The sequence below is a fragment of the Notamacropus eugenii genome, chromosome 5, assembly GCF_028372415.1.
Source record: "Notamacropus eugenii isolate mMacEug1 chromosome 5, mMacEug1.pri_v2, whole genome shotgun sequence".
NCBI classification, from domain to species: Eukaryota; Metazoa; Chordata; class Mammalia; order Diprotodontia; family Macropodidae; genus Notamacropus; species Notamacropus eugenii.
This window is the reverse complement of record NC_092876.1, coordinates 427,142,093-427,157,305: the sequence shown is the minus strand read 5'-3', so window position 1 is coordinate 427,157,305 and position 15,213 is coordinate 427,142,093. Positions and strand designations below refer to the sequence as shown.

At 38.6% G+C, this 15,213-nt stretch overlaps 1 protein-coding gene and 1 pseudogene across 1 annotated transcript in view; both read right to left on the bottom strand.

Moving 5' to 3' along the window:
• URB1 (URB1 ribosome biogenesis homolog) overlaps positions 1 to 15,213 on the bottom strand; it is a 100,153-nt gene that overhangs the window by 47,214 nt on the left and 37,726 nt on the right. Inside the window, exons 15-21 of the mRNA XM_072615084.1 lie at positions 14,188 to 14,295; positions 12,198 to 12,314; positions 9,608 to 9,746; positions 7,611 to 7,781; positions 6,548 to 6,741; positions 4,095 to 4,316; positions 2,531 to 2,710 (exon numbers count right to left, since the gene is read on the bottom strand). Of these exons, the coding sequence (XP_072471185.1) occupies positions 2,531 to 2,710; positions 4,095 to 4,316; positions 6,548 to 6,741; positions 7,611 to 7,781; positions 9,608 to 9,746; positions 12,198 to 12,314; positions 14,188 to 14,295 (1,131 nt within the window). The remainder of the gene's footprint in view (positions 1 to 2,530; positions 2,711 to 4,094; positions 4,317 to 6,547; positions 6,742 to 7,610; positions 7,782 to 9,607; positions 9,747 to 12,197; positions 12,315 to 14,187; positions 14,296 to 15,213) is intronic.
• Positions 10,761 to 11,955, bottom strand: LOC140507120 (actin, cytoplasmic 1-like; annotated as a pseudogene).

Below are 15,213 nucleotides of genomic sequence, written 5' to 3'. Positions count from 1 at the left end.
GATCTCCTGATTGTATAAACAAGCATAAGGTATGCTATGTTATGTACATACTTTTGTGTCTGTTTAGAGTCACATGGCCACCCTGGTAATAAGCTGTTATGTTGTTATGAATTGTGAATGCCTTAGTTTCTTGAATAAGTTTTAGTTTTGAGTAAATAGAAGGTTTATACTGTGAGATTCAACCCTAAATAAATGTAGACGCACATGCACACACACACACACACACACACACACACAGCAACAGCCCTCAAGTGTGCTGTGTTGACTGCTGTGACATTCTTGTAGCCTTCATTCACTACTCCCCCTGATATATTGTATACGCTCCATTCCACAAGTTCTTTTATCTTTGTTCACATCATAGGGAACGAAGCCCAAACGCTTTGCCAGCTCTGCCTTCTGAAACCCTACTCATCCTTTTCTTCCATGAAGACATTTTACTCCTGAACAACACTGTAAGCAATAACTGAGGACAGTGACAGGACTTATTTGCCCAGCACAGAGCATTAGTGTACTTAATACATGTTTGTGCTAAATGCTGCTAAATGAATACAAAGCTTTTGATCCACAAACAGTGGAATTTTGGAGAGGACTATTGGTCTAGTCGCTTTCACAATGCTTCAGTCCCTCATCTGTAAATTGAAGAGGTCAATCCAGATGGCCTGTGGGGTCACCTCCAGCTCTAGCCCCACTACAGTCATTCTCAATGATTGCAATGGAGCTGTGAAACATCTCATCCAAAACAATGGATAAAATAAAATAATTTTAATTTCTATTTTACTTTCAGCACATCTATTCTTTTACCTATACTAGCTCAGGACAATTAATACAGAAATAAATTTGTGTTTACTGAACTCAGTTAATTGATAGCATGCAGTCTCAAGTCAGCTATGTCAGCAGAAAGTCAGTCTGGGTTTAAAAATTTGTCACAGAGGAAATTGCAATAGATAAAATAGTAATTTTGATGATATGAAATGGAAAAATTTTTGTACAAATTAAAACAAAAAAGGCTAGGATAGGGAAGGAAACACTGCAGACTGGGGTAGAGACTACATTAAACATCTCTGATATTAGTCTAGAATCCAAGCAGGAGAGGAAACCCTCCTCTCTCTACACTTCACTTGATGAGCTGAGGCTACCTCGTGAGCTCCAGTTCTATAAAACCAGCTGAGTACTGGACATTTCACACGGGATGTACCATAGGTGTAGCAATCTCAACATGTCCAAAACAGGACCCATTCTCTTTCCCCCACGATCCCACCCCTTTTCCAAATTTCTCAGTTTCTGTCAAGAGCATGGACAATTCTTTCAGTCTTCCAGGTTTGTGCTGTCCTCAATTCCTCACCCCAATCAATTCCCAATGTGTGTCCTGATGTTTGTCTACCTCTCTGACACTGACCTCCTCCTTCTCCTTTACCACTTACACAGCCACCAACTTAGTTCAGACTCCAATATCTCTCGATTAGACCACTGCAACAGCATCCAACCTGGACTCCCTGCCTCAGCTCCCCTCTGTTCTATCCTCCCCATGGCACCCAGAGCTACTGTCCTTAAGCGTAGATCTGACCAATGTAGCTCAGTAAGTTCCAGTTATTTCACTAACTCCACATTGTCTCTAAGATAGCTTTCCTCAGCCTGGCCTCAGCCTACCTTTCCAGCTTCCCTACAGGAAGTGGACAGTCCAGCTACACTGGCCTTCTCTGTTCTTCCTACCCATCTGATGGCTCCATGTCAGTTTCCTTTGCTGGATCTTCCTCCAGATCACACCCTCTAACTGTAGATTTGCCACAGGCTTTTGTTTGAATGTCCTCTTTTCTTCTCCCTCTATACTACTTTACTTAGTGATACCATTAGCTGCCATGAATTTAATTGTCATCTCTATAATGATGATTTTCAAATCTACGTCATGTGTATGGCTGAGTAGACACTACTAAGTCAGAAACAAAAAATGTGGTGCTACTGTTTAAGCAGCCTTGCTAAAAGATATTCCTGTCAAAGGGAGTAACACTGAGCTTCACAGAGAGAAGCAGCTTTCTTTCTTTCCTTATTTCCAAGGAAAGAGAAAAATTTAAATACCTAAAAAAATTTCTAGTTAGAAACAAAAGAATGATTATAGATTAGAATTTTTCTACACATTATATGTAGGTAGCAAATGTTATTGTAACAAATACTTCCACAGTGTCAATTAAGTGATCTGCAGAAGGCCCTTATTAAATTGTGAAATGAGATCCAAATGGCCTTGCTTGTTAAACCCAATCAAATCATAAATCTTGAGTCCGTGTAGGACCAATTAAACACCCTGTTCCACATGAATATCAAAGGGAAGACAGCTCTATTTGTGTTCGCAGAGCATCAGTTCTAGAAATATTTACAGTGCAAAGGCTTCTCCAATTACATGTCCTTTCTTTAACTCAGGCTGTTACAATTAGAAAAAAAAAAAGATTTCCTAGTTAATTTTCCAAAGATGCTTGTTTCTGCTGTCATAAGAGAAAAATGCTTTCATGTGGTAAAATCTGAAGATTTTAAAATCTACCTTATCACTGGCTAATTCCAGTGTGGCCAAGGACTCCTCATCCAAAAACATAGCAGATTCAGCCCGAGCAGCTTCACATTTCTGTTGGTTACATGCATCCAACTGAAAACAATGGCTCAACAGGTGGCTGAGCAAATTCATGAAGAGCTGAAGCAGTGCAGGACCTGAACTTTTACCAAGCTGTGGAATAAAAAACAGGCAAATGCTTTTTAGATACCGTGGAAGATGACAAGCAAGAGGTCTAAAATCCTTTTTAACATCTAATACTAAGTACAAAAACTTTTTTTGCCTAAAAGGAGAGAAGAGGCATAAGCTAAAACCCAAACTAAGTAACCATATACATGACAAGGTAAAAAGACATGGAAAGACAAGGGACAGGCTCTGCTAGTGATCCACAATTAAGAACTTGATTTGTTTTCCTGGCCTGAGAAACTGGGTTCAACTTTGTTTTTCCTTCTGAGATCTGCTGAGAGAACAGATCAGGAAAGCTTGTAAGAGAGAAAGAAGCAATAAGCATTATTAAAAGCTTATTAGGCACTAAGTACCAGGGATACAAATTATACACACAAGACACAAGCAGTGTAACTGGAAGGCAATTTCAGACGGGAAGGTACTGGGTACTGGGGAGTGAAGGGGAAGACGGGGAAAGACCTCACTCCACATACGGAATGTGAGCTGAGTCTTAATGGAAAGCTGGGAAGCCTGGAGAAGAAGAAAGGGAGGGAGAATATTCCAGACATGGAACAGCCACTGAAAAGATACAGAATGCCCCTAGTTGAATTTGTTCTTTCTAAATGTCAATTTTATGACCTCAGCCCAATTTCAAACATCTAGTAGATGACAGTCAATGGGTACAAATTCTAAAGAAACATTTGGTAACCAATAAATCAGGACTCTGGGAATTATCTGGTACTGACAGTTTCAACATTAGCATATCATGCCTGGCAAAAACTTGGCTTCTGAATCTGGGTCTCCTGCACCTGGGGAGCCACCTAGCAATGCTAAGGAAGTTAGGCCTAGTCCTCAAAAGCCACCACCACCCTCCCTCCTCCAGTACCTGGCTTTGGCCTGCTGTTTATTATGTAGTATTCAGCATAACACAACAGGACTTAATATTTGTTGACTGATATCAATAGGCAGGATGGGCATCTGGTACAGTAGTAAAATATCAGTCTAGAAGTTAAAAGACCTGGTTTCAATCAAGCAGTATTTATTAGGCAATTACTATGTGCCTCACTTAGGTACTGGGGCCACAAAATAAAGAAGTGAGAATCCTTCTTCTCAAGAAGCTTATATATTATTGGGCAGTGTGGAGGGGGAGGAAATATATGTTCACAGATAAATAATATATAATCTCCCTTTGTAAAATCAGGAAGTTAGATTAGATGATCCTTAAACTCCATTACAGCTCTAAAATTTTGTGATTATATGAATCACCTGAACACATCCTTGGAAAAAAAACTTTTTTCAAAGTCTACATAGAATAGTCTAATTTTAGTTTACCCAAAACTTGATTCCCCAAAAAGTCAGAGGAAAAGAAGTGTGTAAAGAAAAGCAGCTTCACCTTGGCAAAGTTCTCCACAGTGGTTCTAAGATACAGCATCACCTGCTTCACGGAGACCAGTATCTGCTGCACTGGGAGCTGAGCAATCTTTTTTCTCAGCTTCTCCTGGATATTTTCTTCTAAGAGGAATGTGCTCCCCTTCTCATAGGTACCTGTTAATAAGGTGGAAAAGGCAGAGCCAACCACAAGTGATGCCTTAGTGGGTCGAGTAGATTGAAACTCCTTTGGAAAAATAGCAAAAGCATAAAGAAAAAATTAAAAGGGAAACAAAGACACCAAATCCCAAACTCTTAAACTGATTGATGTGAATATACAATTTTTTTATAGTATAGCTGTGATAATGTATTAACACATCAAGCTTTCATATTACTATATAGTATTTTATTATAATGAATAAGCTAAAATTGACGTGATAACATATAGTACTTACAGATTTAATTATATATTGTACCAGGAACAGTTAAAACACTCCAATTAGGAATAGTGGTAACAGAATTTATAACTAATATTAATTATATTAACTAATAATAATTAAAAGAAATCAGTAATCCTTAACTTTAATATGCAGCACAAGAGAAAAAACGAAATAAAGATGGATTCTGAAGTTGTTAAATCTAACGAACTTCTTCTTTCCAATGTAACTAATAAATTTCCACTTCTACCTCCCCAGGCTTTCTAAAACTATCCTATAAGGATACTCTAGAGGTGACTTCCTGACTCATGAAAAGAAAGAACATAAAAGTGGAAACCCAACAGAAGTATTTACAGAATGCCCTTGACAACGTGTGATACCTCCACTTATTTAGCGGCTTGCTTTTACCAAGTAATTTAATCATAATGAATCTACAAAGTGGCTCACATCAATGCCCTGAATGCATGGATTTTTTTGAACATGTTAAAAATTTTAATAAAAAGTAAACATGTCTATCTAAAAACTGAACGTGAAGTAGAGCAAATGTTCTGAAAGATCCATGATCTGAGTTGATGTTACAGTATTATGTTACAAAGAGGACTTAATCCTTAACTACAGAAAAGAATCCATTCTTTCTTTTCAGTTCCTCAATTTCAGTGGGACTCTGCTGTTTGTCTTTCGGCAGCTGTGTTGAACTATTAAACTCAGATAAACCAATGATGTATTAGGCTCCTGTAAGAAGTTTAATCTAAACATATGTATGTTAAAAAAAAAAAGTTTTCTTTTAAGTCCTATCCCTCTAAACAAGGTGTTCTTAACCTGATGCCTTTGGCAATCTGGTAATTATGGATCCCTTTTGAGAATGTTTTTAAATTACTGAAAGTAACATTAAATTTCAGTTAGAGGTTAGTCAAAATAAAAATACAATTTTTTTTTTTTACCCATCCAAGTTCATGGACTCCTTGGGAGTCTCTGGCCCTAAGGTTAAGAAACCATATTCTACTGTAAGCTGATTCAAGCATTCTGGAGAGCTTTTTGGAACTATGCCTAAAGGGTTATAAAAATGTGCATACCCTTTGACCCAGCAATACCATTTCTAGGGTTGTATCCCAAAGAGCTCATAAAAATGGGAAAGGACCAACCTGTACAAAAATATTTATAGCAGCTCTTTTTGTGGTGGCCAAGAACTGGAAATTGAAGGAATGCCCATCAATTGGGGAATGGCTGAGCAAGTTGTGGTATATGAATGTAATGGAATACTGTTGTGCTATAAGAAATGATGATTAGGCAGACTTCAGAAATACCTGGATAGACTTATGTGAACTGATGCTGAGTGAACTGAGCAGAACCAGAAGAACTTTATACACAGTAACAGCCACAGTGTGTGAGGGTTGTTTTTGATAGACTTAGTCCTCCACAGCAAGGCAAGGACTTATAACATTTCCAAAGGACTCATGATGCACAATGCCATCCACATTCAGAGAAAGAACTATGGAGTCAGAACACAGAATTAAGCAGACTACTTTCCCTTCTGTTATGTTTGGTTTTGTTTAGTTTTATTCATGCTTTCTCCCATTCATTTTAATCCTTCTATGCAACATGACTAATGTGAAAATGTGTTTAATAAGAATGTATGTGTAGAGCCCATAAAATTAGCATACCATCTTGGGGAGGAAGGGGAAGAAAATTTAAAACTTATGGAAGTGATTGTTGAAAACTAAAAACAAATAAATATATTTTAAAAAAAAGAAAAAAGAAATCCTGCTCTAAGTTGTAGTGGTGATAAAGTCACTATTATTATTAGGGAGTAACGGTGAATTTCATTGTGTTACATCACTGATGTATCTATGCCTTGTTTTCATCATCTACAAAATGGGCATACTATTTGGTTCCCTATCAAGTGGTATATAATATAGTAACCATGTACAGTCTGTAAAAAATTAGTATCTGCATACATTTTAAGAGAGAAAATAAATTTCACTACTAACCACATTTTTTTTTTTTGGGCAAAAAAACCAAAATAATTTCAGGTGAGTCTCACCAAAGTTTCTCTGGCTTGCTCAGGTATCCACAGGCTGTAGTATTTGTTGAACTGGTGAAGCCGAGCACGCAAAGATGCACTTGAAAGTTGCAAATTGTCATAAGACTGAAGCATTAGACAAAGAGCCAAAGGATCTCTCTGAGTATGTAGGAGGTCTGTCAGAACTGCTATCAGGTATGCCACTATGCTTTCTCCTACAAAGGCAATTACACGTTTAGGATATCTGTCCAATAGAAACTGTAACGAATCAACTCAATCTTCATCACATACATATACACTCTTCATGCTATAACAGAGCATGTTCAACATAGTTCAAATGCAGTTATGCAGCACACCCCTAAAAAGTTCCCCTCCGTCAATCATTCATCAATGCTCTTTTAAAATGATTTGTTCAAATTACCTATGATCAAACCACTATTAACAAGATGGTGTGACTTGCTGAAATAAACTATCTACTACATGTAGCTAGAAAACTGGAATGCTGCATTCAGGAAAATAACAGTTTGAATCCTGCCACATACATCAGCTGTGAAACCTGGGACAAATCACTTAACTAACAACCCTTCTCATGACATAGTTTCCTCTTCTCTGAAAATTGGGTGATAATGACAACTACCTTACAGGGTCACTATGAGGTTCATATGGGATAACATAAGCAAGTGCTTTGCTAATCTAAAAGTTTTTTTTAAAAAAATGCTGGCTATCATCAATCAGCCTAAGATAACTTAATCAAAAAAGGAGGTGACTTACTCAAGGTAGAATCCAGCCCCTGATGATCACTGCCTCTTTTCCTAAAGTTTAGGTGTTACACCTGAGTCACATGGACACATGAAGTGAAGCAGAAGTCACATGTATTCATCTTGTATATGTTATGTGATTATGGAAATTTACAAACTGTAGGTAATATGAGCTTAGGAGAGTCAGAACTCTTGCTCTTTGAGCTTCCAGTACGTATTTCCAGAACTCAACTTAACATCTGTGCAATGGGCTTCCCTATCAAACTACTATCCCACAAAGACATAGCCACCGTTAGGCAGCTAACATGCAGAGCATAAAGCAGCACCTGGATCATGTCCGGCCCCAAGAAGTGACCTATTCCTGCTGTCCAGAGCTGCGGGGACTATGGCACTGAACGGAAATGTCAGCAGGACCACATCTTCACTTAAGGAGAACCCAATCTCTCCATCTAAGCCTTCGCTGTCCTCCATGAGGACATCCACCATATCCAGGATATCTACAAGACAAGGAAACAAGACAGTGTCAAATTTAAATAAAGCTACAGCACTGAAATCCAAATGGTTCCATGAGGAAGTACAAGCCAGAGAATGAAAACAGTGACCGTTTGGGAACAGGAAAGATGAAAAGCTCGACAGAATACTTTACCCATTATAAATAAGAACTCTGACTTTAAGATCTCAGGACACTTTTCCAAATTAAAGCAACTCTGAGGTTCCAACTCATACCCATCAAACTGGCAAAGCTGACAGAAAAGGAAAATGACAAGTACTAAAGGAGTTAGGGGAAAACAGACACATTAAAACACTGCTGGTGGGGTTACAAGCTGGTTGGCCATTCTGGAAAGCCATATGGTACTGTGTCAAAGAAGTCACTGAACTGTGCACATCTTCTGACCCAGGGATAACACTACTAGGCCTATTTCCTAAAGAGATCAAAGCAAGAGAAAAATAAGCCCTATGGACAAAAATGTTTACGGTGGTTCTTTCCCTAATATAAAAGAACTACAAACTAAGGAGTCCCATTAAGTGGAGAATGGATGAATACATTATGGTATATCAATACAATGAGCAACTACTATACTGAGCTATACGAAATGGTAAAGAGAACTGTTTCAGAGAAACCTGGGAAGACTTGTATGAACTCATTAAGAGTGAGCTGAGCAGAACCAGAATAGCTTGGACAATAACAACCATGTTAAAAACAAATCACTTTGAAAATGGTAAGAATTTTGATCAAAACAATGACTGACTGTGATTCTACAGGACAAGCAATGAAACAATGTTACTCATTAACCAAGTAGTGGTGGAATAAGACATTTTTTTTGCTGTAGCCAATGTAGGAATTTGTTTTGCTGACCAAAAGTATTTGTTAAAAAGGTTTTGTTTTTCTTTTCTAATGTTGGAGATGGGTAGAGTAGCAGAAGGGAGAGAAAAACTGCTTTTGGTTAACTGAAAAAATAAATTAGAAAAAAGAAAAAGACCCTTGCCTAATAAAATATATGATATTTAGTTAAACAGATAATACCAGTTTTCTCCAGCCTGAAATTCAGAGAAAAGACTCTGGAGAAGAAAAAAAAAAGCTCTTAATAATTTTAAGCTGTGAATTAAAATGAGAAGAAAATAAAAACAAATATGGAGTAATGGATAGAGTGTTGATCTTGGGGACAAGAAGAATTAGGTTCACATTCTGCTTCTGACAGACACACTGTAACTTATGTAACTTCTCAGGATCCAGGTAACTGCCTAAGACTCTAAATTCCTGAGTGTTGCCAATCTGCAGTGAGCATCTTTATTAGGCATTCCCTTCACTATATCAACATGTCCCCTCCAACAAACTGAGGGGACTAAGCTGGTCTCTCTACCACATAACACAAGGCATTTGCATTTGCTATTAAATTTCATGGCAAAATAATAAACGAAACATGTATGTCATCCCTACCATTGACTGACTCCATAATGGGAAAAGTTATGACTTTGGCAGACATGACACAGGACCACAGACTACGAGCTAGAAGCGATCATCACATCCTACAATCCCATAATCTCAGAGATGAGGAAACAGGAGTCCAGAGAAGTTACGCACCTTGCCTAACATCATACAGGTTTAAGCCAAAGAGCTGAGATTCAAACCCAATCACAAATTGGTGTACTTTGCGTTACACCAACTCTATGTCTCATGTTTACTACAGTTAACATTTACCTTTAATGAAATTGCCACGAAGCACTACATTTCTCTTTTTTTGCTCTACAACAGCCTTCTGTAATGTGATCTTTAAAATCTTGGGTTAAAGCCAGAGGACAATGGTGACACATGAGTACATACCATCAATGTGGGATATAGGTATGCTAACATTATCAGCATCTTGCTTCATCATAGTGGCTTGCAGTGTACTGGCTTCCTGAACAAAGTCAGCTGCTTTGTCTGTGTACAAATAGGGATTTGTTACCAACTGCAACAAAACCTGCACACCAAAGACAAAAAACAAGACATTATCACTGGCTACGTGGGCAAATACAAAAAATGTTAATGTTCAAAAGCAAGAATAAATTTCTAAAGATCTTCTCATCCTACCAAGAGAAACAACTCTATTAACAGTATTTTTCCCTTTGTTGTTGGTTTTTTCTTTAATATCTGTAGATATTACTACACAAGCCCTATTCCATTTTAAGGGATATAATACTATTAACTCATTGAATGAACAGGGCTTTCAGATCGACCAAGAGGTGTCTAGAAGTCACTAACCCAGACAGGCTAATACTGTTTTCCATTTGTTACACCACTGATCTTTTAAGCCATTCTGCCAACTCCTCTAGGGGGTTTTCAGCAAGTTTTAACAATGCCTTCATGACAATGGAAGAATCCAGTAGCACCATGAAGAGAATCTAAACTTTTTGTTACATTGCAGAAATCTTTTATTTTTATTTTTTTTTTCTTTAACGTGTGCACTTTTATTTGAACTGGTCTTAAGTCAGTGTACAGGTAAAGCTCCTCCCCTCCCCCAAGTACTGGCACCAATCTCATAAAACTCGCAGGGAGACTGTGAAGTCTTCATTCACATCTATGTTGGGGGCAGGGAGGGAATTTAGGGGGCCATCAATATGGCTGACAATTTTTAAAAAAAAGGAACAAGTATCAAGGCAGAAGATACAAAAAGTTTTTTTAAACGATTACATTAATTTTCATGTAAAGCAGTACCTTCCCCCGTCCCCCCCTCCCCATCCGGATTTGTTACTTAGCTCATTTACAGAGCTAATTTCTCTGTAACAGTGCATTATACAATATTTGGAATGACTATTAAAAAAAAAACATAAATGTACAATCAAGAGTCCTGAAGACGCAGTAGAACTTTGGGGATGTTTGCCTCCAACATACTTAGACTGTTCATCACTTTTGCCGTTCCAGTTTTTAAATCCTGAGTCAAGCGCCAAAAAAACAAAACAAAACAAAAAACAAATAAAGCCATGCCAATCTCATCTCTTTTTTTGGGCAATTATCATGTCAGACCCTTTTGACAAAAAAAAAAAAATCAAAAAAAACCACACAGTCCATTTAGAAGCATTTGTGGTGGACAATGGAGGGCCCAGATTCATCATACTTCTGTTTGCTGACCCACATCTGCTGGAAGGTGGAAAGAGACACCAGGATGGAGCCTCCAATCCAGACAGAGTATTTGCGCTCAGGTGGGGCAATGATCTTGATTTTCATTGTGCCAGGAGCTAGGGCTGTAATCTCCTTCTGCATCCTGTCAGCAATGCCTGGGTACGTGGTGGTACCACCAGACAATACGGTATTGGCATACAAATCCTTATGGATGTCAACATCACACTTCATGATTGAGTTGAAAGTAGTTTCGTAGATTCCACAGGATTCCATACCTAAGAAAGATGGCTGGAAAAGAGCTTCTGGGCACCAGAACCTTTCGTTGCCAATGGTGATAACCTGACCATCAAGAAGCTCATAGCTCTTTTCCAGAGAGGAGCTAGATGCAGCAGTAGCCATCTCCTGCTCAAAGTCTAGGGTGACATAACACAGCTTCTTCTTGATGTCACGCACAATTTCCCTCTCAGCTGTGGTAGTGCAACTGTACCCTCTCTCAGATAGGATCTTCATGAGGTAGTCCGTCAGATCATGGCCAGCCAGATCCAGACGGAGGATGGCATGGGGAAGGGCATAACCTTCATAGATGGGCACAGTGTGGGTCACACCATCACCGGAGTCCATCACAATACCAGTGGTACGACCAGAGGCATACAGGGACAGAACCGCCTGGATGGCAACATACATGGCTGGGGTGTTGAAGGTTTCACACATAATCTGAGTCATCTTCTCTCTGTTGGCTTTGGGGTTCAGGGGGGCTTCTGTGAGCAGCACAGGGTGCTCTTCAGGGGCCACATGGAGCTCATTGTAGAAAGTATGATGCCAGATCTTCTCCATGTCATCCTAGTTGGTGACAATACCATGTTCGATGGGGTACTTCAGGGTCAGAATACCTCTCTTGCTCTGAGCCTCATCCCCCACGTAGCTATCTTTCTGGCCCATACCCACCATCACATCCTGATGTCTGGGGCGCCCAACAATGGAGGGGAAGATGGCCCGAGGGGCATCGTCTCTTGCAAAGCCAGTTTTGCACTTGCCAGAGACATTGTCAACAACGAGATATCATCATCCATGGTGAATTTTGAAGTGGCAAGTTTAAACCCTTAAGAGAGACGAGGTGGTGCCGCACCTGGAGGCAGGGGAGGGCGAGTGCACGCTGGGTGGGAGAGCTCACAGCTCTGCAGAAATCTTTTAAATCAAAATTCAGTCTTCATTTAAAAACTACTTTAAAAAATTAAAGTTCAAATTGTTAAGAGGAAAAAAATACCTTTGATCAATCTCCTTTTACATTTAGGGATATGAAATAAGGCCTTACACATTCCAAAAATTGGATCACTGCTTCTTTTCCCTCTTCTGCTGTGTTATCTAACTGTTCCAACCACACCTCTAGTTCCTTCCACGTATACTCAAATACTCCAGTGTCACGCAAAATCTGTCACAAAGAAAAACATCAAGTAAAAAAAAAAGGAAACTAAATTCTAGCAAGACAAACACATCTCAAACACATTTAGCCTTAATGATGCTCCCACAAAATAGTGGACAGAGTGCTGGGCCTGGAGTTAGGAAGACCTGAGGGAAAAGTTGTGTGACCCTGGGAGAGTAACCTACCCAGCCTGCCTCAGTTTCCTCCTCTGTAAAATGGGAATAATAAAGACACGACCCAGACAGCATCAAATGAGAAAACGTTTGTAAAATGTTTTGCAAATCTTTGAGCACTAATTAGACACTAGATGTGATGATCATTATTATCACAACTATGATTGATTAAGTTATCTTATTTTAAATACCAATCTTAAAAAATAAATAAGTACCTACACCAAGTAGGGAAGTAATAGATTATTTTGTTCTCTAGAAAGGAAAACTCAGTCTCTCCTGCTCTTGCTGCTCTTTTTTATTTTTTGCTTAGCTCTCTCCAACATGAAAAAAGAAAAGCCTCCTCTTTTTACTAACAACATTCTCTACCTGGTTCTCTACTGAGATCCAAGGATCCAGGTAAAAAAACCGCCTTTATAAGAGTACATTTCTTTTGCTATTTCATCGTTACTCATGCGCTTTTTAACTTCACACAGATCATCCCTCCATTTATTCTTCTCCAGTCATGGTGATTTATACTAGAACCTATTAAAATACGTATCACAGAACAGAATCGAGGAGAGGACCACAGAGAAGCCTCACTACTAAAGTGGGACTACGGCGTGGGTTCTTATAACAATAAAAACCAAAGTAATAAATATTGTATATAACACAGTAAAAATGTATTAATTCAGACAGAAATTTGTGATATTTCACTCTGGATGGGGTTGAAGCTCAACTTTGAGGCAGCAAGCAGTGGACAGAGTGCTGGACTTGGGAATCAGTAGCTTTGTGGCCGTGGGCAAGACAATTAACTTCTCTCAGCCTCAGTTTCTTCAACTATGAAATGGGGATGATAACAGTTGTACCATCAATCTTATAGGCCACTGTAAAGATCAAGCAAGATAATAAAAATCAAGGATTTTGTAAACCTTAAAACCAGGGGTGCGCTAGAACCAGCTTTAACCTGTTCCTGAAAACTATTTGTTGAATTTTCAGAACAAGCATTTACACCTCAGACATCAGCTAATGCTATTAACACATGCTAACACATCAAGGGTTGACTCGTTGCTTTGATTCCCTTAACAAAGTGATGGAAAAAGTGTCAGAAACAGAGATTAAATATCAAAGTGTATCATGTATCCTTTTCTTCCCAGAGCAATGGTTGTTGAACATTTACAATCACACCTCTGCTTAAAGCGCTACGTAAATGACAATTATTATGACGACTTACAGAAAGTGTGTCACAGGGAATAAGGCATAAAGGAAGGATCTGCAAGTCTGTAAGCATAAGGAAGTCCCAGTATTGAAATTTCTTCCACCAATGCAAACTGCAATCGACCTGTGTCTTAGTAGATAAGTTCTAGGGAGCCACAGAGGTAAAATGATCTGCCCAGAATCACCCAGCAAGTAAAAGTCAAAGGCAGAGTTTGAATCCAGACTTTATGACTCCAAGACCAGAATCCATCCACTATTCCACGATGTCTTTCACAAAAGATGAAAGCACCTTAATTGACTGCCTTGATCAAAGACCTGGGTGTTCCTGGGATACAGGAGAGTCCTCCTATGAATCGTTACATAGTCCCTAACAAGAGTAGCTCAGCTAAAACTGAGATATGCAGCAGAAAAACTTATCTTTAAGTTCACCTTTAAAGGCAACAGAAGCTTTAACATCTAGTGCCAAAACATGATGAAATACAAATATCTCAAATAAAACAGTGGGAAATGCTCACCTTCATAATCAATCGTTTAGTTGATGCTTTGAGCTGTGAGTTTTTACTCGTCACAAACATTTTCATCAGCAAATAAAACACAGATCTTTCTCCACCACTCAGACTTTCCTAAAGGAACAGGGGACATAATATTTTAGGTACAATTTCCTCCTTTTGAAATAACCTAGAAGCTAACACTGCTCATGAAAGAGAAGCATCGTACATTCCTGATTCACGAAAAAAACCAAAACAAAACCTTGTCAAGCCTGCATTTTTAACTTGATGTTCACTGTAGTTTTCATTAATGAGGAAGCAACACTTCAAAACGTAAAGATGAAGAAAGTTCTGCCAGCAAAGTGAGGAGGCGAGTAACACTGGATAATAGAGGGCAAGGAAACCAATCGACAGAGCCAAGGGTTCCCTCTGATGTACTGATTTGTGATTGATTCATTACAGCTACACTTCCACAGGAAGAACTAGAAGGCCTGAGCTGAAGAAAACTGGGAAGGTGATTTGGAGAGCTCTGGAACTGGGAAAGATAGAGAATGAAGTTGGAAGGAAAGGTCAAATTTGGAAGGGTTGTAGAATTTAAAAGGAAAGAAAAGGAAAAGAAAGGCAAGAGCTAAAGGATGAAAAGAGCCAGAGAGGAAGCAGGTCCAAAAGGACCTGAGATGAAGAGGACTCAAGAAGAGGACTCAAGAATTCTGCTAATAAATCAAGCCTAAAGAATAACGATGACAATACTAACTAAATTGATTATTTATTCAGGGTAATATGAATAAAAATATAAAAAGGATCACTTAATAGAACTAAAAAAAAATCCATTTGGAAGCATAAAAAATCAAGAATCTCAAGAGGAATAATAAAAAAAGTGGGAAAGAAGAGGGTTTAACACTAACGTATTTCAAACTATAAACTACAAATCAGTAGTAATCAAAACAACCTGGTATTAGGGAATAAGATATAGATTTACCAGTGGATTAGATTAGATCCTCAATACACAGAAGCAAAAGAGCAAAGTCCTCAGATACGAGGGTAAGAACCCAC